At 39.7% G+C, this 25,606-nt stretch overlaps 3 protein-coding genes across 16 annotated transcripts in view; 1 reads left to right on the top strand and 2 right to left on the bottom strand.

The window, feature by feature from the left end:
* Positions 1 to 25,606, top strand: part of MED12L (mediator complex subunit 12L) — a 334,106-nt gene that overhangs the window by 105,917 nt on the left and 202,583 nt on the right. The gene's annotated exons all lie outside the window — the stretch shown is intronic.
* On the bottom strand, positions 1,074 to 9,519 carry GPR171 (G protein-coupled receptor 171). Of its 4 annotated transcripts, none has more exons than XM_053221311.1 (3): positions 9,194 to 9,519; positions 4,121 to 4,219; positions 1,074 to 3,992 (listed from the first exon to the last, which is right to left on the bottom strand). In XM_053221311.1, the coding sequence occupies exon 3, from the start codon at positions 3,938 to 3,940 to the stop codon at positions 2,981 to 2,983; it is 960 nt and encodes a 319-aa protein (XP_053077286.1). In that variant the 5' UTR covers positions 3,941 to 3,992; positions 4,121 to 4,219; positions 9,194 to 9,519; the 3' UTR covers positions 1,074 to 2,980. The 4 variants fall into 4 exon arrangements, with proteins under 4 accessions (XP_053077286.1, XP_053077285.1, XP_014927995.1 ...); XM_053221310.1 differs by lacking the exon at positions 9,194 to 9,519 and adding an exon at positions 6,445 to 6,596 and having other exon boundaries at positions 4,121 to 6,192; XM_015072509.3 differs by lacking the exon at positions 4,121 to 4,219 and having other exon boundaries at positions 9,194 to 9,518.
* The window catches only part of P2RY14 (purinergic receptor P2Y14), a 56,188-nt gene continuing 51,456 nt past the window's right edge, over positions 20,875 to 25,606 (bottom strand). For 4 of the 5 annotated variants that reach the window (XM_053221305.1, XM_015072501.3, XM_053221306.1 and 1 more), the window contains one exon: positions 20,875 to 23,031. In XM_053221305.1, coding sequence (XP_053077280.1) covers positions 21,986 to 23,008 — 1,023 coding nt within the window. In that variant the 5' untranslated portion in view covers positions 23,009 to 23,031 and the 3' untranslated portion in view covers positions 20,875 to 21,985. Of the gene's footprint in view, positions 23,032 to 23,124; positions 23,638 to 25,606 lie in introns of those variants that run through there. The other variant, XM_053221307.1, reaches the window with a different exon arrangement.

The following is a 25,606-nucleotide window of genomic DNA, read 5'->3' as shown; positions in this document are numbered from 1 at the left end:
TGCACATCACTGGCTGAATACGTTTTTTAGCTGTTACCTGTATACATCACTCATTTTCAACATAATGGAATAATCTCACTGTTCATTTAGAACAATAGAAGGGGTGGCCTGATAGTTTAGAGATGTGTCCTGAAGAATTTATGGATGAACTATTACAGTGCCTGGAATTTGCTTTAAAAATAGTTGGGAGTCAAGAGTGGGGTTAGGCAGTATATGGAAGTCTGGAGTTTGGTTAACCGTTAATGCACCAATGTTAATTTCCTACTTTTGGCAAACGTGTCATGGTTACATGAGGCATTAACGTTAAGGCGAACTGCATTAAAGGTATATGGGAACTTTCTGTACCATCTGTGTACCTTTTCTATAAATCTTAAAGTATTCCAAACTAGAAAGTTAATTTAAATATAAGGGCGAGGGGTAATAGAGCAGATATGACAAAATGATGAAAATGGCTGAAACTAGTTGAAGATTCTGTGTTTCTCTCTTGGGTAAGTGGAGCTTTGCTGGCCTTCCTCTTCCTTGCATCTGGGCGTGCAGGACACTACCCAAACATGGACATCTTTATTCTGTTGTTCATGTAATCCTTGGCTGCACAGTCATTCCCACCATGTAACATTCTAAAGACTGTCCACTTCCTTAGAGGAAGAAGCATGAATGATTTCCAGTGATTAAGTCTCTCATGATGGATTATGATAGAATTCAACTGTAATGCGTTCATACAAGAACTGCTAGAAAATTGATATCATTGGATACAGTTTATTAATAGCTTTCCATCACCAGTTGCCCTAGACTTCCCTTTACTGTGTCATTTAGAATAAAATATTAGTAAGGGGAAAATGAACATATATGCTAATATGAGATTGACATTAGGAATGCTGTACAGAGTCTGGTTCTCTTTCTTAATAAAGGTATATTGCCATTTTTTTTTTTCAACGTTTATTTATTTTTGGGACAGAGAGAGACAGAGCATGAACAGGGGAGGGGCAGAGAGAGAGGGAGACACAGAATCGGAAACAGGCTCCAGGCTCTGAGCCATCAGCCCAGAGCCTGACGGGGCTCAAACTCACGGACCGCGAGATCGTGACCTGGCTGAAGTCGGACGCTTAACCGACTGCGCCACCCAGGCGCCCCTCTCTTTCTTAATAAAAAGGGAAAGTTTGACTAACTTATTATGCATGTGAGGAAAATATGAGAATGTGCTGGGGAAAAAAAAAAATTGTGTGCCTCCTCCCTCCAGCCCCGATCTTGAAGATGTGGCTCTAGTGAGTGAAGACCAAGGAAAGAAGACTACTAGGGCCTTGACTAAAAGATTCAGGAAAAGAATCTAGTAGTTGTATGTAGGACTATATGAATGATGTCTTGATCTGCCTGTCAGTAACAACATGTTGTTAGACTATTGACAAGGACAAGTTTTAGTGTATCACCATTCTACCAGCCTGTAACATAATTGTGTCCTTTACACCTTGTGTCAGATAGGTGATGCAGTGTGGGGTTCTGTCATTACCACTAGCTAACTAGAATTTGTCCAGCACTTACCATGTTAGAAGGGTAACAGACATTTTCTTTTGTGCATTTTCTCACTTATTATTCTCTTCAAAATCCGGGAATACTGAAATTGTACACAGGAATTGTCTTGGGTTCAAGCTTCAGAAAATAATTCCTCTCAATGCGGTACTAAAAATAGCCCCGGAATGAAACCTGTTTTGTTAGCTTCCAGGAACACCATTTCTTTCTTTCTTTTTTTGTTTTTGTTTTTAACATAAATGGGAAAGTTTATTAAAGCGAAAGTACACTTTTGAGATGTGAGAGTGGGCGAGCTCTCTGTCTCTCGAGAGTGCTGCCAGGAACACCATTTATTAATCACCTCAGCTAGTACAAATGTATTAGCAATTGTTGTAATTGTTGTAAAAGTTGGGCTTTTGCTCTTGAAATGAGAAAAAACCCCCACATAGTCTCAAGTCTGGTTATCTAAACTTTTCAATCTTCTTTTTCCTAAATCTTTTATTTAATACCATCTATTGAATTCTTTCTGCATTACTTGTAGTCTAGAGAATTTGATCTAAGGATTGTGACCCTGAGAGCTAGAGTCACCCATTCTTTAAACTGTTGGCCCCACGTGGGGTCAGTCTCAGACATGGCACCAGTCAGCCCAGCACGTGTTGTGTTCGTAAGAAGGCCTTGCTATGTGGATCTGGCATGTCTATTTTAAGGCCATTTGACTAGTGCTGTTTTTCCGTACCTTTGATGTGAGTTTCTAGTTCCAAAACAGTAGTTTCAGCAGTTAGTATAGTTTAATACCGTGCTTGGAAATGTTATAGGGTAATATTTCATGTTACTACAAAATGAAAATAAGAAGTCACTGAAGTTGTCATCGCTAACATTAGAAAATCTTTATAATCTATGAGAATATGAGTATATATAGTACATTGAAAACTATCCATGTATTTTCAAGCCTTTTTCGAAATAAACAGTTTTAGTTATTGTTTTAGAAAAACCATTAGATCTTAAAAATTGGAGTAGTGAGCTAGATGATGACTAAAAATAAATCAGGACAAGTGGTTTCATGTAAAGAAGCTGGATTTTATTTAGTATGATCTAAATGGTTTTAAATCGTGTTGCCAAAGGGCTTTCTGGCATCTTACATGGAGATCATTTTGCATATTTCTATCAAGAAGTCAGTTCCCAATATTCAAATAGATACTTCATGAATGACTCTGAGTCTGTGTCATAAAACTTCTTTAGGTTTCAAGGATAATGCAAGGTGTTGTGTTGGTTCAGCAGTACTTTTTAGGTTTTTTGTTTTGTTTTTGTATGAACGTGGTTTAAGCACCACAAGGGTGCTGCTCGATTTACATTTAGAAACAGTTTCTGAGTAAAGCAGGCCACATATGGTAGCTGTCTTTTACTTAGGCTATCTTTTCTCTTTCCCAGTACTTACTGTCACTGAGACAGGAAGTGATAGCATGAAATATCCCATATTTTATGCACTGCTCTCACCACTTGATTTTTCTTTTGGAGTCTTGGTCTCCTTATGTGAAACAAAAGTCTTGGTGACTTTTAGGCGGAATGCTTTTGAGAGATGGTAGTACAGGATAGGATCAAAACACAGGTTCGACACTGCCAGGAGCAGCGTGGCCTCTTTGGCTTTGAAGAGTGAAATCCTGGTTGGGCAGTCAGATATTACTTCTGTCTGGCTGAGGGTGTATGGGATTCGGACAATGTGATACGGAACAAAGCATATGATGTAGCCTGTAGTCACTAAAAGTATGTTGATGAGGGCCCTTTTCACATATAGATAATTTTCATTATCTTTGTTTCTGTAGAGTTGTCGAATTACAAGACAGTTAGATATTAAAATGATGGCTGAGAAATTTAAAAATATTGCTACACATATGAAATTGGTCAGCAAATGCCAGTTTCTTCCAAACTCCTTTTTGAATTCCATGCATCCCACATTTGGCTTCTCCTCGATGTCTTTGATGGGAATTATCATGTTGGGCACCATTATAAGAAGGACCATTAGCCACACCACGGTCGATATCATTTTGGCAAATCCAGGTTCTTGTATCCGATAAATCTTAGAGCTGTACGTCAACTGAAGACAACGATCAATACTGACAAATGCTAAGAAGATAATTGATAAGTACATATTAATGTAGATGAGGCAGGCTGTCACTTGGCAGTGAAATATCTTCAGCTTCCAGGGTGCCACACCCAAGTCAACAACAATTTTCACTGGTAATGCCAGAGTGAGCAGGAAATCAGCTGTAAGCAAGTTAATTAAGTATATGCTTACACACCTGTGATTTGTGTTGTTCTGTATGAAAGCCCAGGTTGCAAAACCACTTCCGATAATTCCAACAAGAAAAACTAAATAAAAAAAATATGTGAACGGCTCCAGACCTGTGTAAACTGGGCAGAAGAGAGAACTGTTTGTCATCTTGAGGGAAAGGAAGGATGACTCTTCAAAAAAAAAAAAAAATCCGAAGAATCTGTTTAAAAAAATGGTAGGGACGTTAGTAATTAAAATTAGCGACTATTTTCTGTTAAAACATCTATATTCACAATGCTAGGTTACAATTTTTCTAATTCTTATAGGAAATTTTATTGGTGAACTTACTAGATTGTGTGGACTGGTGGGAACGTCTGAGATTACGAGGAAGCCTGGGTTTTCCCTGGTGTGATTGCATGATTTTGGAATTCCCATGTATGTTTGCTTCTAGAAGGGATTTTTGTTAAGAAGTTATTTTTATTTATTTTCATAAAGAGACTAATGATTTAAGTTTATTTTCAGAAAGCAAGCGAGCGTGAGTGACTGGGAGCACAAGCAAGGGAGGGGCAGAGAGAGGGATAAAGAGAGAATCCCAAGCAGGCTCTGCGTTGTCAGTATGGAGCCCTGTGAGGTGGGGGTGGTGGGCTACAACTCATGAACTGCGAGATCATGACCTGAGCCGAAATACAGACTCGGTCTCTTAACTGACTGAGCTGCCCAGGCATCCCTTAAGATTTTATTTTTGAGTAACTTCGACACCCAACATGGGGCTCAAACTCACAACCCTGAGATCAAGAGTTCACTTTACCAATCAAGCCGGTCAGGCGCCCCTAGAAGGGATATTTTGACATCACACTTTTGTATTCCGGTAGTTCTTTTGCTACCAGTTGTGTTGGAAGTTAGTTTGCAGAGGAGGTAAGTGAACTGAAATTCTGAGAAACAAAGAAAGGAAATGAAGGTAACATTGTTCGGTTGTGGCTAAGCCTGGAGAGGTTTCACTGAGCTTCCTGGCCTGCTTTTTTCGTAAATTGACAAGAGCTCTTCATGCTGGAGGAATGTAGGCTGAGAGGGGAAGTAATGGGTGACAGAAAATTGTACTGAAATTTAGAGGGAGTTACTTTGAAAGTAGGCCCTTCGTTGTGTCATCTACTAGAACATTTTCACAGTCAAAATTGCATTTCATTTTTCTTTTTAGCAGAAAGAGTTGAAGGGTTAGAGTCTGGTCTTGATGCTTATTCCTTCCTTTTCCCTCACTCAGTTTCCTAATGACATAGACTTTGTGATGTCCACTATGTAGCCACATGGGACTATTGAGCACTTGAAACGTGGCCATTTCAGATTGACATGTGCTGTGAATGCAAAATACACACTGGGTTTTAAAGATGTTTTAGGAGATACTATAAAAAACATTACAAGTAGTAAAATTTCACTATTGTATACAAATAGTACAGTTAATAAAATCTCAATATTTTTATATTCAGCATATGTTGAAATGGTATTTTTGATGTATTAGGTTAAGTACGTTATTAAAATTAATTTCTCCTGTTTATTTTTGCTTTTGTAATGCAGGTACTAGATCATTCTAAAGTATCTTTCGGGTTTGTGTCCTAGTTCTATTAAACTGTGCTTGGATGGATGTTTCTGTGTCAGTGCTTTTTTTAAAAAATTATTTTTAATGTTTGTTTATTCTTGAGACAGAGACAGAGCATGAGCGGGGGAGAGGCAGAGAGAGAGGGAGACACAGAATCAGAAGCAGGCTCCAGGCTCCAGGCTCTGAGCTGTCAGCATAGAGCCTGATATAGGGCTCGAACTCATGGACTGTGAGATATGACCTCAACAGAAGTCAGATGGTTAACCTATTAAGCCATCCAGGCGCCCCGCCTGTCAGTGTTTTTGAGAAATTAGACCATGGATGTATTTTAAAGGCTTCTAGAACAAGAATATATGATCATTGGTTACAAAATTTTCAAGGAGAAGCTCAGTTATGTTAGCATGAAAACATCTATCATACTTGAGTGTTTTCTTTTTTCTTTCATTGTAGGGTTTGAAAAGTGTAGGACATGTTCTTAGGACCATTGTGATTGACACTGATAATGCTGAAATCATGACGTATTCCCTCCATTCCTGGAGGGAATTGTTCCTCCTCCTGGAACAATTGGAGGTTGATAAGTGCAAGTTAAACCATTTAGGCTTCGTTTACTCCCTCTGACCTGGTCGAAATTAATGCTCTTAGTGCCATAGTTACATCTCTCTAGTGCTGATTCTGGTGTGCATGCTCCTCATACATAGTAAACGCCTGCCTTTTGTTTCAAAGACCAGAAGATTTTGTGTTTTAGCAGAAAAAAACCGATACACAACTTCTTAAAAATAGCAAATAAGTACAGTGGCTAAAAAGTCCAAATAAGCCCATTCTCTGAAACCTCCATTTATTTTTTATTTTTATTTAAAAAAAAATTTTTTTTTCAACGTTTATTTATTTTTGGGACAGAGAGAGACAGAGCATGAACGGGGGAGGGGCAGAGAGAGAGGGAGACACAGAATCGGAAACAGGCTCCAGGCTCTGAGCCATCAGCCTAGAGCCCGACGTGGGGCTCGAGCTCCCGGACCGCGAGATCGTGACCTGGCTGAAGTCGGACGCTTAACCCACTGCGCCACCCAGGCGCCCCTGAAACCTCCATTTAAAAGTAAAACAACAGAGGTGCCCGGGAGGCTCAGTCAGTTGGGCATCCAACTCTTGATTTTGGCTCAGGTCATGATCTTATGGTTTGTGAGATTGAGCCCCACATTGGACTCTGACAGCATGGAGCCTGCTTGGAATTCTCTCCCTCAAAAAAAAAAAAAAAAAAGTAAAACAAAAATTTTTGAAGTCTTTCTGATCCTTAATTCTCCTAATTATTTAATGATCCACTGTGTACATCTTGGGATGAAACAATCTACAAGCAGACTGACAAGGCAGATGTATATGAAACTTTATAAAATGTCATTTAAAAGGGTACATGTCCTTCTTCTTTTCCTACTTGCCATAGGACTTCAGAGTTCATGGATAATTCATTCTGTACTAAACTCAGTGAAAATAATTGAGTACTTACTTGTGTCTGGTACTGAGCTAAGTATTTTACCTTTCATTATTCCTGTCATGTTGGTGTTATTATCCCTACTTTACATATGAGAATACTGAGGCACAACAAGGTCAAGTAACACCCAGGGTTATATAGCTGTTAAATTATAGACCCAGGATTCTAACTCAGAAGTCTGATCTCAGAAGCTATGTTCAATACTACTCTAGAACTCTCAATAAGAGTAATGATGATGCTAGTGATGATGATAATGACTATTATTATCGAGCCAGCCTTACTAAGTGCTTACTATGTGGCAGGAACTCTATTTTAAGCAATTTTCATATAAAAGAGCAGAAATAAAATATCATTCTTAACTTTGTCCCTGAATACTAATAAAGGAAATTTAGACTTTAAGTATTTTGATGTTTCTTTTTGCTATACACACACACACACACCATATATATGCACACACACTATATTTATATTTAAAAAACAAATCTACATTCTATCTTTTAAATCTAAACCTCCCTTACTTTCAAAGTTCCTATGACCTAGCTGCTTCAAGCCATCCCTACAGTCTTTATTCCAATTCTCTAGATTTGTGGGATCGCTACTCTGTGACCTGCTCCTTCTTGCCTTTGTACTTTTAGCTGTGATAAAATTTGGGGGATCATAGGACTTTAAGGATGGAGGGAACCTTTAATGATAGCGTCTAGTCCAAGTCCCAGATCAGTTGAGGACACTGAGTTCTGACACTTGGGTATTGTTCAGGGTTTAACAGCTTGTGAGAACAGGCTAGAATCTGACCATGTTGCTCATATTCTAGGCTTTCTGCCCTTATCCTTGCTATGTCCAAATCCTTCCTACCTTAAAATGCCTGGAGTAAGTTCTTCATGTCTGCAGTCTCCTACAGGCTTCACTGGCTTCTTAGGACTCTGATACTTCTTTTTTAATTTTATTTTTTTAAATTTACATCCAAATTAGCATATAGTGCAACAGTGATTTCAGGAGTGGATTCCTTAATGCCCCTTACCCATTTAGCCCATCCCCCTTCCCACAACCCCTCCAGTAACCCTCTGTTTGTTCTCCGTATTTAAGAGTCTCTTCTGTTTTGTCCCCATCCCTGTTTTTATATTATTTTTGTTTCCCTTCCCTTAGGTTCATCTGTTTTGTCTCTTAAAGTCCTCATATGAGTGAAGTCATATGATATTTGTCTTTCTCTGACTAATTTTGCTTAGCATAATACCCTCCAGTTCCATCCATGTAGTTGCAGATGGCAAGGACTCTAATTTTTGATAGTAACCGTTTATTGAACCTTGGCACTCTGAGCATCCTTTCCTTCTCTGGGTCCAAAGCTAGTGTTGGGATAAATTGATCTTTGTCTCTGTCTCCCACCTTTGCTCATTATTCCTTTACCGGGTGTTAGGATTTTGGCTTATGCTCTTGTATTTCAAATGTTATATAATAACAGTTAACACAGTATTTTTTTTTAAAGCGTTCCTGTTGCTAATACGATTTATACAAAAAAGTCTCATTTCATAGATGAATATATTAATATTCTCTGTAACTAGAACTGGCCATCCACCCTTACCGCCTATGGGTAATTTATTTAAAAATAATTAGAGTGTAACATTTATTTGATGATGCTGGAGAATCACGTGCTTTGTACTTGGTTTTCATGAACCTCAGTCTAGATTGCAGTGAAAAACACATGTTGTCCTTTAAAAGTTTTGGTACATTGATTAGAGGTCTAATTATACTATAATAACATTCTGTGTTATTTATCACACATTAGAAAACCAGGCGCTTGCTAATTATTTCGTAAACCAATTATTTACCCTGTGGAAATTTGAGGTATGCAGAGGTACTACAGCAAAGAAAAGATTTCAAGTGGCTCCTTTGTTTAGATAAAGTGCCCATTGCTTAGAAAATAAATAAACTCATTACATTTTTTAAAAAATGAATGTCACAGTAGAACGTTCTTGAAATTACCTATTATAATGTTTGCGGAGGAAAGTCCTTTTAAGACCCATTGTACCCTGTTGTAAAGCCTACAACATGGCGTTTGTCCATCATAAAATGTAACGTTGACTTACTGAATAGTTATGTTCACCTGTAGGTAAGTATTCAGTTTTGTATCAATTAAACTTTTTTTTTTTTTTTTGAGAGGGATGGCTGGGGTCATCAGATAGAGGAAAGTTCATAGTGAGAATCTATTTAGAGTTTAATAATGGGTGCCTTCTTACACAGCAGCCTTATTATATGTAGGCATTTCCAACGTACACGTTTTAAGCTTTGAAAATCATAGCTTCCCTTTCTACCAAAAGATACTTGAACATACCGAGTATTTAAAGAGACCTACCTGGGGGGATACTCTCTGAGCCACTGCGGGCTCCTTGCAGGTCTTCACAGAAGCATGAGCTGTTGGCCTGGCCTCAGCAGTAGCAGCTTCATTACGCGAACGTTGGCTGTACTAAAAATTTCCTTTCCTTTTCGTGTGGTTTTAAAGTGTTGCATATTGACGTAGATGAAGCTGTGGTTTGTAAATAGTTTAACTCTATGAAAGTCTCCCAAAGAGGTTCTTGTCAATTTTGTGAATGCTTTCTGAAGCAATTCAGATTTCTGTATTCTGCTAAAGGAAAGATTTTTACTTGTCCATTGTAGTATCTAACAGTTTTTTTTTTTTTCTTAAGCACCCAAGATGTGTTTTCCATCATAATGATATGAAAGAACATCACTTTTTGTGCCTTGAAAGGGGCTATAAGTTAAATATATTAGATCTTGAAGCCAAATTTCTGATACTCATCAGCCTTTGGAAGTTAATTGTAGTTGGGATTAAAACAATTGTAGTTGGGATTCTGCTGAGACATTTATTAATAAACAACAAAAAGATGTCATATGACATAGTCTGTTAAAGTTCATGTTTTATTTTTTGGTCATTGTAGAAAAATCTGGAAATAAGAAGAAAATTATATGCACAGAGATAATTACTGTTAAAATTTTTGGTATATAAAGTGACACAAATTTTGGTACAGATTTAAAAATTCTATGTGTATGTACACCCATCTAATGTGTTATTATATTGTGCATACTGTTGTATGGTTTAATTTTTTCATTCAAGGATATACTGGATCTGTTTTTCTAAGTTAAAAGAGTAGGCCTGCCAGGAGCGGTTGTCAGTTTGGGCCCAACGGCTTAATGCATTGAGACAGGTATTTAGTAATCAGTACATTGTACGTAATGGGACCTTCCTGTGCATTTCCTGTGCATTTAAATTGTTTAGTTAGATGCTTATTCTGCTTGTGGTGAGCACGTGCTCACTGAGTGTCGGAATGGAACTCAGCGTGGTGAGGGACCTAAAAAAAAGTCACTATCTCATCCACATCATCAAGTGGCTTTGCTAGGTTATCTGCTTTGAATAAAGGTAGGTTTTGAGCTCATATGTCAACCTTATTTTCTGGAGTTCTAAGTCTGCTTGTCCAAAGTTGATTTGTAAGTGCAAAGCCATTTCTTCATCAGTTAGGGTCTGATTTTCTAGTGTTGCTTTATTGCTCTGGTAGTTGCTTTGATTTTGTCTCTTTTTCTCCTAATTATTAGTTTTCCAGATTAAAAAAAAAAAAAAAAAAAGAAAAAAGAAAAAGAAACCTCTCCAGAATCCAAAATGAATTCCTTTCGGTATTCACTTTCAAAAAGAAAAGATCTCTCAAGATACTAAATGAGATGTTAAGTTAGAGAATTTGGGGAGAGTTTAAGGGAACTTTTGAAACAAAACAACAAACCACAACAATGTAAGGATGCTTATGATGATAGTGGCTATCTGTCTCACATTTTCTGGTGTTTTTCCAAATTCATGTAGTGCTAATAACGATGATTAATATGAATATCAGTAATAATTATTACCACTGTTATTATCATAATCACTTTGCAAAAGAAAACTTTTTACATATATTCACTTATAAATCAGATGAAAAAATCCTACATCTTAAGAACCAACGTTAACTTTCATCATAACAGTGCTGGGAAATAATCTGTCTTTTATGATTTGTGTTTAATGTTGTTGGATAGGACTCACTGAAAATACACGTCAGAAAAGGTGCCCTTGCAGAGTCCAGTAAGTGGGCAGTTAGGCTCAGGGTTTATGTTCGCTGGGGTCCAGAGAGGGTGGGATGGAGAGAATTTGGTGACATGGGGCTGGCCACCACCTGAGTGGTGAATGGTACTAACAAGGTCGGGAGCAAAACTGGAATGAACGGTTTTTGGTAGTGAAGCTTCTTTTTCCTTTTTTTTTTTTTTTTATGTTTATTTTTTTGAGACAGAGAGAGACAGAGCATGAACGGGGGAGGGTCAGAGATTTTTGAGACAGAGAGAGACAGAGCATGAACGGGGGAGGGTCAGAGAGAGAGGGAGACACAGAATCTGAAACAGGCTCCAGGCTCTGAGCGGTCAGCACAGAGCCTGACGCGGGACTTGAACTCACGGACCGCGAGATCGTGACCCGAACTGAAGTCGGACGCTTAACTCCCTGAGCCACCCAGGCGCCCCTCTTTTTCCTTTTTTTAAGGAATGCTTATCTATGTTTACTTTCCTGTCCACTTTGGGGGTAAAGACAGAATTAAGAAGTCTGTTCAACTATTATTAGAAGTCTAAGGCCACAGCTTTTGTGTCTGGATTTCCAGATCTAAACGAACTGAAGTACCCTTGTTCTCAGTTGTTCTGTTTCCTTTTTGGAATGGTGAGCAACCAAACTTTTAATAGTGAAACTGAACCATGTTCTTCCTTTTGAGAATGAGGTTGAGGTAACATGATATTTTGTGGAAGTATATTCAGAGTGGAAATATACTTTTTTGTGGCTACCGTCCCTGTTTTGTTTTTGTTTTTAACATGAGTTCCATTTGAATTTCTAGAAGTTACTTCTTTATCTGTTTCATTAAGGACAAATGTTTGTCAGAGTGTATTTTGTTAGTGTTCTGGGAAATTAGAGGTCATCACTAAACCAGTATTTCAGAAACCCAAGTAGGGACAAGTGTGGTGAAGTTATTTTTTCCTTACGTTGGTCATGGTAAGTACTTTTTAAGAAGTGACTGGTCACTTTACTGTTTACTTTAATGGATATTTTGTTGTTTAAAATAAAAAGCAAGGGGCACCTAGGTGGCTCCATCGGTTAAGTGTCCGACTTTGGCTGAAGTCACAAACCCCAGTTTGTGGGTTCGAGCCCCGCGTCAGGCTCTATGCTGACTGCTGGGAGCCTTGAGCCTGCTTCAGATTCTGTGTCTCTGTCTCTCTCTGCTCCTCCCCTGCTCACGCTCTGTCTCTCTCTGTGTCTCACAAAAATAAATGTTACAAAAAAAATCAGAACAAAATAGCCGCACAAGTTGAGATAGAAAATTTTTATTGTAGTCAGCTCCTCCAGGCACACAAATCATGCCTTTGATTTTAACAAACACAAATATCAAGCAGTCTTTTGGTAGAAGTGTCATTTTTAATGCTTAACATTCTTAAATTTTCTTTTTTAAACATAGCACAGTATGTTTAAGGGAAGGGGAAAATGAATGTTGAGTAGGTAGTCACTGCCACAGCCAGACACGGGTCTGAGAGCTTATTTGTTCCAAAGAAATCTATGAGATCTTAGGAGAGTCCTCACTTTACAGGTGGGGAAACTAAGGCCTTGCCCAAAGCTGCACAGACTTCAGGGTCCTGGCCCTTCATGTGCTTCTTAAATGAAAATGTTGGGCAACAGTGGTTACACAGTAGTCCGGCACGTCCTTCCAGCTGTCCCCTGCCCCTCTGCCCCCTTCAGTGTTCCCAACTTTTTGAATTCAGGTGCTGCTGAATTTCAGAGTTTGCAACTGAGGATGTTCTCAACTCGAAGTAGTTTGCATCCCGAAGTATTTTTTTGAACTTTGGGCAAGGGGCTGTTCCTCAATTAAGAAATGCTGGTGATCAAGATATTTCTCCTTCAGGGTGTGGGGCTCTCTGTCTACCTTCTCTCTGGAGCCACTGTGCTTTAGGGTTGCATTTTGAAACTTTTTAAAAGTACATAGTTCCCTTTCCCAAAGGGGACATTTTTCCCCAAAAAGTTCAGACTTTTTTTCCCCTGACTCTCACTGAGACTGGCAGCTTCCAGTCTGAGAGCGATGAATGTGATTAGACAAGAGTACTTTATTTTTAAAATGTGTATTTATTTATTTTGAGAGAGAGCACAAACGTGTGCATGAGCAGAGGAGGGGGAGTGAGTGAGTGAGAGAGAGAGAGAGAAGGAGAGAGAGAGAGAGAGAGGAGAGGAGGTAAGGAGGGAGGGGATCCCAAACAGGGATCTTAAAAAGCTAACATGACCTGAGCCGAAATCAAGAGTAAGACACTTAACTGACTGAGCTCCCCAGGTGCTCAGGTGCCCCGATAAGAGTACTTTTAAAACCGAGGCATAGAATACAGAGCTTCTAACATGTGGCTGTTTCTGTATTACTTAAACTCTGTTTTCCCTCTTTAATGAAATAGTAAAAGCTGGAAATGTTTTAAAAGCAACAGTGTTTGAGGAATGTGAACTCAATTATAAGAGTAGCTGATGGGAATATAAGCTGGTGCAGCCACTCTGGAAAAACAGTATGGAGGTTCCTCAAAAAACTAAAAACAGAACTACCCTACGCCCAGCAATTGCACTACTAGCATTTATCCAAGGGATACAGGTGTGCTGTTTCAAAGGGACACATGCACCCCCATGTTTGTAGCAGCACTACCAACAATAGTCAAAGTATGGAAAGAGCCCAAATGTCCATTGATGGATGAATGGAGGAAAAAAAAAGATTTGGTATGTGTGTGTGTGTATACACATACACATAATAGAGTGTATACACACACAATTGTGTGTATACACATACACACAATGGAGTATTACTCAGCAATCAAAAAGAATGAAGTCTTGCCATTTGCAACTATGTGGATGGAACTGGTGGGTATTATGCTAAGTGAAATTAGTCAGAAAAATCATATGACTTCACCCATATGAGGACTTTAAGAGACAAAACAGATGAACATAAGGGAAGGGAAACAAAAATAATATAAAAACAGGGAGGGGGACAAAACAGAAGAGACTCATAAATATGGAGAACAAACTGAGGGTTATGGGAGGGGTTGTGGGAGGGGGGATGGGCTAAATGGGGAAGGGGCACTAAGGAATCTACTCCTGAAATCATTGTTGCACTATATGCTAACTAATTTGGATGTAAATTTTAAAAAATAAAAAATAAAATAAAAAAATGCAAAATAGGATTTTACATAGAAAAAAATGTGAAAGGATCTGAGTGTTCATAGAACAACATATGGATTGATACAGAAGAAAAAAATATGCATGACTCTTAACATGGTATTAAATCAGCTTTTAAAAAATCTAAAAAAAAAAAAAAAAAAAGTAGCTGAGTATACTCATTCCCCTTGCCTGTCGTTTTGTTTTTCTCCCTTTTTATTGACTATACAGTGTTAGTGGGTCAGCCTACAGTCCGTTTTATGTTTCACTTGTGAGGTCTAACTGGGAGATTTGATTCATGGATATGAAATAATTAATAAGGGGAAATCCCTAAGAAAGAACTTTTAAAGGTTATCTTGTTTCTTTTTAGTCACTGAAGTTCATTTTTTCCCCCCTTAAGTGGTTATGGTCCATTTCTTAAGAAGTTGTGAGTAATGTTTTCAAAGCTCAGAATACATTTTACAAACTCTGTTGTTACTTTCCAAGAGAAGGTTCTCCTGGAGAAATTCTCCCTATCCCTTGCCATGCGAGTCTGTGCTTTTTGATCAAGTACTTAAGGAAAATTCCAACAAATATTTATTTATGTTAATATTTTTATTAAAAACTTGTTTAATGTTTATTTTTGAGAGACAGAGAGCATGAGCAGGGCAGGAGCAGAAAGGGAGAGAGACATGGAATCCGAAGCCGGGTCCAGGCTCTAAGCTGTCAGTACAGAGCCCGATGTGGGGCTCGAACTCAGGAGCTGTGAGATCATGACCTAAGCTGAAGTCGAACGCTTAAGCAACTGAGCCACCCAGGAGACCCTCCAACAAACATTTACTGACTGCATGCTTCCCCCTTAGCTCCCATGCTAGAGAGTATTTGTTTAGAAGGTTACAGAGTAGAGAGGGTGATATGGAATATGCAGAGATCCTGCAGTGGTGCTGTTAGAACCCATAGGAGTCCAGGCAGTACAGTCCTGAGGTGAGGTAAAGAGATGCTTCTGAGGCGTGAGGATGTGGTGTCAGGCATGGGGGTGGTACAGATGACTGAGATGTAGGCCGGTGTGTTAGCTGACTCTCGGGCAGTCTGGGTGCTTGGAGAACCTGAGGAGGATCCACGTTAGGAAAAGGCTGAGACCAAATCTTGGATCACTGTGGTTGATCTCGGGTGCTTCATTAACAGTGGAGAGCTCAGTAAATACGCTCAGTAAGTCTGAGGGCTTTGGATTCCATAGGGTTAGGTGAGAAAGCGGAAGGCAAAAAACCAAGTAGGGGCTGATTGTGGTCATTTTGAGTGAGAAGCAATGAGGAGCTGCAGTGAGATGCATGGGAAGGGATGGGAGCTTGGAACCATTGCAGAACTATGGTGTGGGGCTGTGGTGTAGGGCTGGGAGGGGAGCAGACTGTGGTTTCAGCTCCGGCTAGGGAAGTCTGAGGAGAGGGTCTGCTTTGATGTAGGTAGGAAGTAGAAAGGCGAGTTTGAGTGTTGGCTTACTATGTTTTTACTGCTACCTCATTATTTGATGAAGTATAGATTGCTCTTTATTTTACTCCTTCTCTTTTAGATATTAGATATTCTTCAGTGCTTCATCAGTCATCACCAGGACATTCTGCTTTTGCTTTTGTTTGTTTGTGTGCTCATTTGTTTTTTGGATTGCACATATAAGTGAAATCACATGTTATTTGTCGTCTTGTCTGACTTCATTTAGCTTAATACTCCCTAGGTCTATACATGTTGTTGCAAATGGCAAACTATCGTTCCTTTTTATGGCTAAGTAATACTCCATTGTATATATACGCCATGTCATCTTTATCCATTCATCTGTGGATGTATGCTTTGGTTGCTTTCATATATTGGCTAACGTAAATGATGCTGCAATAAATATAGGGTGTATATGCCTTTTCAAATTAGTTTTCATTTTCTTTGTGTAAGTTCTCAGTAGTGGTATTACTGGATCATACGGCATTTCTGTTTCTAGTTTTTTAAAGGAAACTTGTACTGTTTTCACAGTGGCAGCGCCAATTTACGTTCCCACCAACAGTGCACGAGGATTCCTTTTTCGCCACATCTTTGCCAACACTTGTCATTTTCTTCTCTTTTTAAAAAAAGTTTATTTTGAGAGAGAGAGTGCAAGCAGGAGAGGAGCAGAGAGAGGAGGAGGGAGAGAATCCCAAGCAGGCTCTGCACTGTCAACATGGAACCCAATGTGGTGGCTCATTCCCACAACTCTGAGATCATTACCTGAACTGAAATCAGGAGTTGAATGCTTAACCGACTATGCCAACAAGGTGTCCCTTCATTGTTCTTTTTCTTTTTTTTTTTTAATTAAAAAAAATATTTTATCTTTTGAGAGACATAGACAGAGCATGAGCAGGGGAGGGGCACAGAGAGAGAGAGTCACAGAATCCAAAGCAGGCTCCAGGCTCCGAGCTGTCAACACAAAGCCCGACGCAGGGCTCGAACTCATGAACTGTGAGATCATGACCTGAACTGAAGCCAGACACATAACTGACTGAGCCACCCAAGTGTCCCTCCTCCGCCCCCCTTCGTTGTTCTTTTGATTTCATTCTTTTAATGAGCAGTGGTGTTGAGCATCTTTTTCACATGTCTGTTGGCCATCGTACGTCTTCTTTGGAAAAATGGGTATTCAGTCCATTTTTTAGTCGTGTTTTCTGGTGTTGGATTTTACAAATTCTTTATTTTGGATACAAATCCCTTTTTGGATATATTGTTTGCGAATATTTTCTTACACTCAGTAGATTGCCATTGGTTTTGTTGATGGTTTCTTTTGCTGTGCAGTAACCAGGGCACTCTGAATGTAATTTTATCAACAATTAAGGAGCCCTTATTTTGAATAATGTTGGTGGAAGTCCTGGTTTTCCTATTAAAAAATAGCATTTTCTATTTTATTCATCTAATTACTTTCATAGTATCAACCAGATAAGATACATTTGGCCATGGCATTGCAAGTTTTCTGTCTTTTGTTTTTGTATTAATAGTGGGATTGGTTTTTAAACTAGAAGGTGAATTTAATACGGAGTTGAAATTGGCCTTTCATTCAAAACACAATGAAGATTAACTTCTCATTTTAATTAGTAAATGTCAGAGAGTTAGTAGTCCTTCAGAAAGCTGTGGTGTAAAAAGTAGAATGTAGAGGCACATGGGTGGGTCCGTTGGTTAAGCGTCCAGCTTCATCTCAGGTCTTGAGTTTGAATCCCACATCAGGCTCACTGCTGTCGGCACAGAGCCTGCTTTGGATCCTCTGTCTCTTCTCTCTCTCTGCCCCTCCCTCACTTATGCCGGTTCCCTCTCTCTCTCTCTCTCTCTCTCTCTCTCTCTCTGTGTGTGTGTGTGTGTGTCAAAAATAAATGTTAAAAAAAGTAGAATGTAAATAATAGCTTGAAAAAAGCTACTAGTTAAGTGTAGAGAAGCTTTTAGTTTAGAAAAGGGATTGTCAAATTATGTTAAGTAGTGTGGAGTGTTGTCTGGGGATGATGAGAGCCATGTTTCGATACCCTTTTATGTCAGAAGATGGAATATTGGGACAGTAAGCCCTTAGGACTTTACCAGGCGCTTTGGGTGGAGGTTTAGCAGTTCTCCAGTGACCTGGGATCTGGGAGAGAAGGAGGAAGGTGTATAATTCTGTGCTTCCCCTGATACGTGGGTTAGAGCTGGTGACACCTGGAGGTGGAGGTAGAACAAGATGGCCCTGGGTCCAGAGTCTCGCGTTTCGGGTCCCCCAAGCAGGGGGGTAATGTTTGGGAAGTGGGTTAGGATGGGTCATGAGGAGATCTTCATTTCGACCCTGAGAGAAGTCAGACTTAGACCAGGAGCACCTTCAAGAGGTAGCAAGTAGTCTCATGAACTTTGTCAATGAAAATACTCTTCATATATTTCACTGTTGTTGAGACGGGCCTATTTCTGTAATACTGCTTTTCACGCTTACACCCCAGTTTCTACTGGAGGTGGGAGACACAAGTGGCGTGGCTTCCTATATTTCCTGTCAACTCTGAAACTTCTTTGGAGTGCACCTGGGCAATGGGGAACATTTTCCAGGTCTTTCTGTAGAGCAAGGCCTCAAGTGCTTAGAGGACCCAGGGCAGCTTATAAACTCAGGTGCCTGTGGTGAAAGAGAAGGCAACATACACTCGGTTTTCAGAAAAAGTAGAACTTGGAGAAAGCTGTGGATGATAGTGAGCTGAGAGCTGAGAGCTTGTGTGTCCCTAAGAAAGGCTTGTAACAGGCTCTTAGCTCCCGCGGATTGTTTCCCCGTGTTTTGAAGAGATACAAAGTCACAAAAGTTTTCATTGTTAGGGGAGCAATTAAAAAGAAAACACACCTGTGGATCACATATGCTACCGCTGAAATCTAATAGAAAGGTGTTCAAAAGTGGCTCTTGACTTTGACTAAAAATCTCGCACCAAGAGGATTTCTCACATTTTAACCAAACTGCGGTTCTGTTGTGATGCATAATTGACACAGCTGCATGAAGTATTTTTTTAAACATAAAAGAAACCTTCGTGATAAGAACCAAGAAACAAAGAGAGCACGAGCACCTAAGATGACCCATGAAAGGTGCTCACTGAGATGCATGTGTCCTGGAATGCTTGTTTACAAAAGTCTGCCTGCCCCCAGTGGTGCTCACCTGTTAGTTATCTCCTCAGCCTCCAGACTCTGTGTTCCCGGCGGTGAAAGTGAGGCTTTTCCTTTGAGAAAGTCACTTTCTCCAGTTCTTCCTCATGTGCTATCACAGTGCCCGCTCTGCCCCTGATGGGAGGCTCAGACCATGACTGATAACCAGCATGTGTGTCTGACCCCACTGTCTCCAGGTTGGGGTGGAACATGAGCCCGTATGACCCCCTGAGAGCAAGTACAAGATGTTTGTGGAAATTCTCTGGAGGACTGGCTCTGAAGAGATAGTCTAGCAGTGCTGCTTTTATTTTACTACCACACACACACAGAAGAGCCCACAGCTTCCTATGAGTTGAGACTAACACCATGGAAAGTGGCTGGAAGAATGGTATAAACCCAGCCTTGGTGACATCAGCAGAGGCCCCACATCAGCCCTTAAATAAAACCATACCCGCAACTTTGGGACATTTCGTCTGTCAGCCAGTGAATCTCTTTTTATTGCAGAAGTCCAATTTTAGTTGTATTTTTATGTCACCTGCAAATGAAAAAATTCTGAGTTGGCTTCACCTAGAAGATTAACTCAGAAATTTTAGGAAACACCCTTAGGCTAATTTCTGTTTCTGCTTGAGGATGACAGGAAAGTATGTGCCATTAGCTCTCCATTCTGTCCTTATTCCTCGTGCTGCTACCTGTCTCCTTTGACTCTGGACAAGAAGAAGAAGAAAAAAGGATTTTTGTTAATACAGAAAATACCAAAGACACTATCATTCATAGCAGATCATCTCCCTAGAGTGACACGAGATTTCCTTTTGGGTAAACCACACTGTGAGGTGTGTGGGTGGGGGTGGGGAGAGAACTGGTGCAGCACCGCCCTCAGCGGTCACAGCTCTTACTACCTTTTGCTCATCAATTCTCTGCAAGATGCTAGTGACACGAGCATCACCATTTCCTGACAGGACATCCCCGCAAAAGAACCACGTTAACAGAGTGTGGCTTTCCTTTCCCATAAGGCCGCTTTTTAAAATACTTTAACCTTTTCAGAGCACTGCTTCTACAATATGGCTAAATGTTGTTTTTACCTTCTCTGTGATGAATACGTATCTTAAACACTATCATAAGCTAGCTACAGAAAAGAAACAAATTGTTCCATAGCATAATTTAAAAAAAAAAAAAATCGTACTGTTATCTCAGGGAAGTGTCTGTGTTCATCCACTGTTGACCTTGCTCTACCATGTCTTTTATTGTAATTCTTGACCTGATAAACAGTAACTGTTAAATCAATGGTTGCTTTACTGTATCCTTACCTGGCTTGCACATTGTTTCCTGAAAAAGCTCGATTTCCACATTGCCCATCTACTTTAGCACAGTGGTTACAAAGGCAGTAATTACTTGGTGCTACTCAGTTTCTTCTTTGCTTTCATTTTCTCCGGTGGCCCAGTGGGGGGCATGGTAAAACCACCAGTGTTTACTAGTTTGTCCCGGCTTTTGGAAATTGTGAAGAATAAACACAGCCAGTTTCTTTGCAGATGTAGTTAGCCAAACATATGTAGCGGGTTTAACTTTTCCAAGCATGTTTATCATAGATTAGTGATTTTGTTCTCTTTAGAGGATATTTGACCCAGAGTTAGGAGCAGGGAGTTTTTATGAGGGTGGAAGGTGGACACAGAGAGTGAAAACCTTCCTAGTTCTTGAAGAATTTAAGAGGTACTTTCTGAGTTTTTCCTAAAATCTGAGGAGGTCCCAGAGCATATGAAATACTAATTTTGAAAAAGTGGCAAATGAAAGTTTTAATTCTCTATGTAACTGTCTTTGTAGTTTTTTTTTTAACTTTTATTTTTTAAATACTTGTTTATTTTTGAGAGAGAGAGAGACAGTGCAAGTGGGGGAGGGGAAGAGAGAGAGAGAGAGAGAGAGAGAGAGAGAGAGAGACAGACAGACAGATACACAGATCTGAAGCAGGCTCCAGGCTCCGAGCTGTCATCACAGAGCCCGACGCGGGGCTTGAACTTATGAACTGTGAGATCATGACCTGAGCCAAAGTCAGACGCTTAACCGACTGAGCTGCCCAGGTGCCCCTGTCTTCCTTTCTTCATGTGTAATTGAGCATATTAAAGAAACCACCCATGTCTTGACTGTGAAATAATTTGGCATTGTTTTTCATACCTTAGGTTTTAAGGAAAAAATCCTGATACTATTGAAAATATTTTTATTAGTACATATACAGTAAAGCAAAAAAGTATATATACATGGCTTACAAAAATGTTTGAGAATAACATTTGGAAGATGGCCTGGATGTCTTCTAGGCAGTTAAGAGCAGAGAAAGAATTTAGTTTTGGTAACTCACAAGCCAGCAACCATATCCCTTATCTACATATTTTAAATCCATCTCCTTTTCAGAAAATGTCACAAATTTTCATTTTATGTGTAATTTCTCACTCAAAATTACAAATTTTAGATTTTCCTTTTTTTCAAGTCCGGTTGCTTTCAAAGAAAACTGTTTCCCCTGTGCCTCGATGTATGTGTGTATGTGCATGCTGTGTGTGTGTGTGTTTGTCCTGGGCATCATTTTTTTTTTCCTCCATAGCATTCGATAGGGAAAGTTGCTGGCAACATCTACCAATAGCCAGTTTCCTTCAATAGAGTCCACTTAAAAATATTTTAACACCAGAAATGCATGCTCAAGACATAGCTTAATAAGTCTTGATACAAAACATTCAGAATGTATCTTATTATCATCTTCAAAATGTTATCAAAGTGTTACATTTTGTTTTTACTGCAAAGAACAGAATTTATATCAACTTCCCTTTGAAATGCTAGGAGATAAATCAGTAGGGAATTTCCTAAGTGAAATCAGAGAAAATTTGACCTTTTCACTCCAAACAGGTCTCCAGTTCTTTATCAAACTCTGCCTGCTTTTAGGTTGGTCTTTAGTAACCCTGGTGAAAAAAAACCACATAAGTTAAATTCTTGTATTTAGAGAAGGAACACGCCCCAGTGAATTGTCTTGATTGCTTCCTATTTTCTTTATGGTATTTAAACTTCTACATTAACTGACGAGACGAGTGATTATACATTGAAAACTTGTGTTTTGATGGAATAAAATTGAACAATGCATGTATTACTTTTTTCTTTGCTGTTACAAAAGCAGGGGAACTTATATTTTGTTTTTATTATTATACTAAATTGAATAGTAATGCATAGAGATGATACTTAGTTGCATGGACATGTTTCTTTTGTATTCGTATGTAACTGAAGATTGCAAAATGTGTACATGGATTCTTTTTGAAAGGAGGTGGGAATTCACAGAGTGTCTGTGCTTTCATGCATTGTATTTCCTCTTTTGGTTTTAGAAGTTTCTGAGTCAGACTGAGCTTTTAATGGGATGTGCAGTTTCTTACATAAGATTTCTCTAAACGGCTGGCATAGAAAGAAATAAATAATAGGGTCTAGGCATACATTTGCAGCTGACAGTACTAGAGTGAATTCTTTTACGTAGAGCAAAATTTCTTTTGACCGGCAGCTGTAATGAGCTTCTGTCTGGCTCTGCGTGTAGGGGATTCTGGCAACGTGGTAAGGCACAAAACAGACAAAAAATACGAACATGATGCTGAATATATTGCGGCTAGATTTCTTCTTGACCGAAATGGAATTCCTTCTGGATTTCAGGTGGGACTTAAAGATTTTCCTCGTGATAGCAGTGTAGAAAATGACCAACAAAAGAAACACAATCCAGAAGATGCCCACAAAGATGTAGTTTGATGCCTTGTGCCACTTAAGTCCCAGTTCGTTTTTAAGCTCTACACATTTTATATGCATAGCCTTCCCGTACCTCGCTTTCTGGTTGGTCAGGATAATGTTGGGGACAGCCAGAAGGAGCATTAGAACCCACACTGTGACTGACAGAAGTTTGCTGTAATTTACTGAATGGATGAAAGAAGTCAAAAGAGGCTTTACAATTTTATAATACCTGTCAAAGCTGATGAGCCCAAAGAACACGATGCTGACATACATGTTGACGTAGAACAGTACAGCTGAGACCCTGCACACGAACACGTTTATCTGCCAGGGTCCCAGGCCCGAATCCCCAAGAATCTTGAAGGGAAAAGTCAGGCTCATCAGAAAGTCAGCCACAACAATGTTCTTGAGATAGACGATGAAACTCTTGGAGCTGGACACGTAAAAGAATATCCATGCAGAGACACCATTGAGCAGGATCCCCGCGACAAAGACCGCCAAGTATAGCACGGGAATGATACTCTGAGTTATGAGGGTGTTCCGGGAGCAGGCCTCGTTCGGCGGTTGTGTGGTGGTGGAATTTATCATTCTGTAACTTCTGCAGGGGAGGCCTGGAAAGCAATGCGAAGTAGTCACTCAGAAGGGACTTACAGCATCTAATAAGTAATTTGCCAAATAATAAAGGCCAGCGGATATAGTCAAACCTGTTGTGTTCTTGAAATTAAGTGTTAGCTCTGCATCAGACACGCCTTCCTCGTTCCCTCCTTCCCTTCTTCTCTACTTTCCTTTTAGAAAGGGAAGACTAGAGTATACAGATGACAGGAAAGAAAAATGGGAGAAGCAGGACAGTCTGAGAACTGTAGGTAATGGGATCAACGTTCCCCCAAAATGGTAAAAGTTCCTTTTAAAACTCCAAAGTTCGAGAAAGTACTCATTTAAATAAAGGCTCAAAAAGTAACAAAACTGAGGCGCCTGGATGGTTGAGTAGGATAAGCATCCAGCTTTGGCCCAGGTCATGATCTTTTTGAGCCCCGCATTGGGCTCTGTGCTGATGGCTCAGAGCCTGGAGCCTGCTTTGGATTCTGTGCCTCCCTCTCTCTTTGCTCCTCCCCCACTTGCATTCTGTCTCTGTCTCTCTCCCTCTCCTTCTCTCTTAAAAGTAAATAAACATTAAAAAAATTAAAGTAACAAAACTGTAAAGACAGAGAATGTTTCATTTTTTTCCTTTACTTCTTCCCCTCCCCTCCCCTCCCCTCCCCTCCCCTCCCCTCTCCTCCCCTCTCCTCCCCTCTCCTCCCCTCCTTACACACCGTGCATGGAACCCAACATGGGGCTTGAACTCCAAATTTTTGTGCAATCAAAAATTCCAAAAAAAAAAAAAAAATGCTGAGTCCATTCTACATATGTATCAACATCCTGCTGGAAACTGTTCTGTGGTCATTCTTTGGCCTCAGGATAAAGTCCTAACTCTTTAATGCTGACCGACTGAAGTCCCTTCTTGGTCTCACCTCGGCTTCCTCCACTCTCAGCCGTGAGTTCCATGATTTCTTTGACATTGGACCTTTGCGCAACCTTTCATTTCTGTGGAAAACCTTTTTGCTACCTTCTTGGCATGTTAACTTCTCTTCATCCCTGCAGCTAGGCTTGGATGTCACTTTCTTTAGAAAACATTGTCTTCCTGTGCTTTGGTCAGAGTGGGTTATACTCCTTTTGTATGTGTGCTCCTAGCTCTGTGCCTTTCTCCCATCTCAACACTGATTTCTCCATCTGTTTCTTTCTTCTGTTATGGTAAGCCCCTTCATAGGGAAATCGTATTATTTTTTTTACCATTGTGTTCCTAGCATTATATTTAGGACATTAGATAGTTAAAATACTTGTGAAATAAAAGAACATGCAATCTGGGAATTGAAGACATGAATCCCTACTCTTAAGAAATGTACAGGTAGTCAGGGATCGTGGGAAAGAATGATTGTGGAGGATGATGGGTCCCTTGAGATCAGAGAATGTATCTTGTTCATCTTTGTATTCCTGGAGCCAAGTACAGTGTTTCAAACACAGTGAGTGAAGAGTGTTGTCAGTAAAATTAAGGAAGTATGAGAAAGTCAAATTTGGAAATGTGGAATATGAAATTCAGTCACATTCCAAATAAAACAGTCGTATATGCAAACTTTGTGTACTACTTCTCACACAAGAACACCTTGCTTCTGTGTGCTCTTACTTCATGCATGCCACCCTTGGCTCTGATCATAATAGTTTGTAGTCCTATGCTTCCCGTCAGTCTTCTGTAACCTGTTTTGAATTTTAGATGGTAAGCAAAGGGGCCACATTTTCTATTTTTAAATGTCCACTGTGGCAAGGAGTTTGTCTACTAAATAGTTTGTCTTGTCTCCTGATAGCCTGATGCCATGGGTCCAGAACTGTGTTCTTAGAATCCTGAATGTGTTGAGAATCTGAGCATATTATGCCCTTGTGTTGTACATCATTGTCTCCCTGCACCCCTCGTCACTTCGAGGTTGATGGAAGAGTATGACTGACCCAGATAGACTTCTAGAGCAAGGAAGCCTTCTGAAAGGGAGTGAAAAGTTACTTAAGACTTGCTTGGGTCTTTCCCTGCAGACACCTTCTTCCTATTCTGGCCTGTTTTGAAGGAATCACAGGTAAGAGTCTTTGTTTTAGGATGGAAAGATTTGACATGTGATGGTTGGGGAAAAACACTATCACTGTTGCCTGCATTGTTACTAGTTAGACACAGTAGAGACAAAGGGACACTCCACATGAGTAATGAGCTGAAAGTAAACCCAAGATAATCTAAGCTCTTAAATATTTTTCTTTAGCAATAGTGTTTTTCTTAGGGCATTGTGTTCTCCAGCTGAATGTTTTACTGTTTTTGGTCTCAGCCAGGCTTCTGTATAGTGATAGATTGAAAGATGTGTGAAAATAGAACTATCTGAGGCATCTACAGGAAGTGAGGACAATTACATGCTGAGCCCAAAACATAGGAATATGTGTTGGATGAAAACAGGACAAGATCATAACAGGGACCTGTATCAATTTGACCTTTTAACATCTGTCCAATCTCCTCTCCTTCTCTTTAGTGTAGAGATGATTTAGTGTGTTGATGATGGGACCTACCGAAACTTCAAATCATTTCATAAATGGAGGAAATAGTCAGATATAGATGCTGAT

The sequence above is a fragment of the Acinonyx jubatus genome, chromosome C2 (assembly GCF_027475565.1).
Source record: "Acinonyx jubatus isolate Ajub_Pintada_27869175 chromosome C2, VMU_Ajub_asm_v1.0, whole genome shotgun sequence".
Taxonomy (NCBI): Eukaryota; Metazoa; Chordata; class Mammalia; order Carnivora; family Felidae; genus Acinonyx; species Acinonyx jubatus.
Note: the sequence above shows the minus strand (reverse complement) of the source record. Positions and strands in the feature narration are given on the sequence as shown.

Coding starts and splice junctions, on each gene's coding strand:
- GPR171 (XM_053221311.1), bottom strand. CDS start 3,940: ATGACAAACAGTTCTCTCTTCTGCCCAGTTTACACAGGTCTGGAGCCG.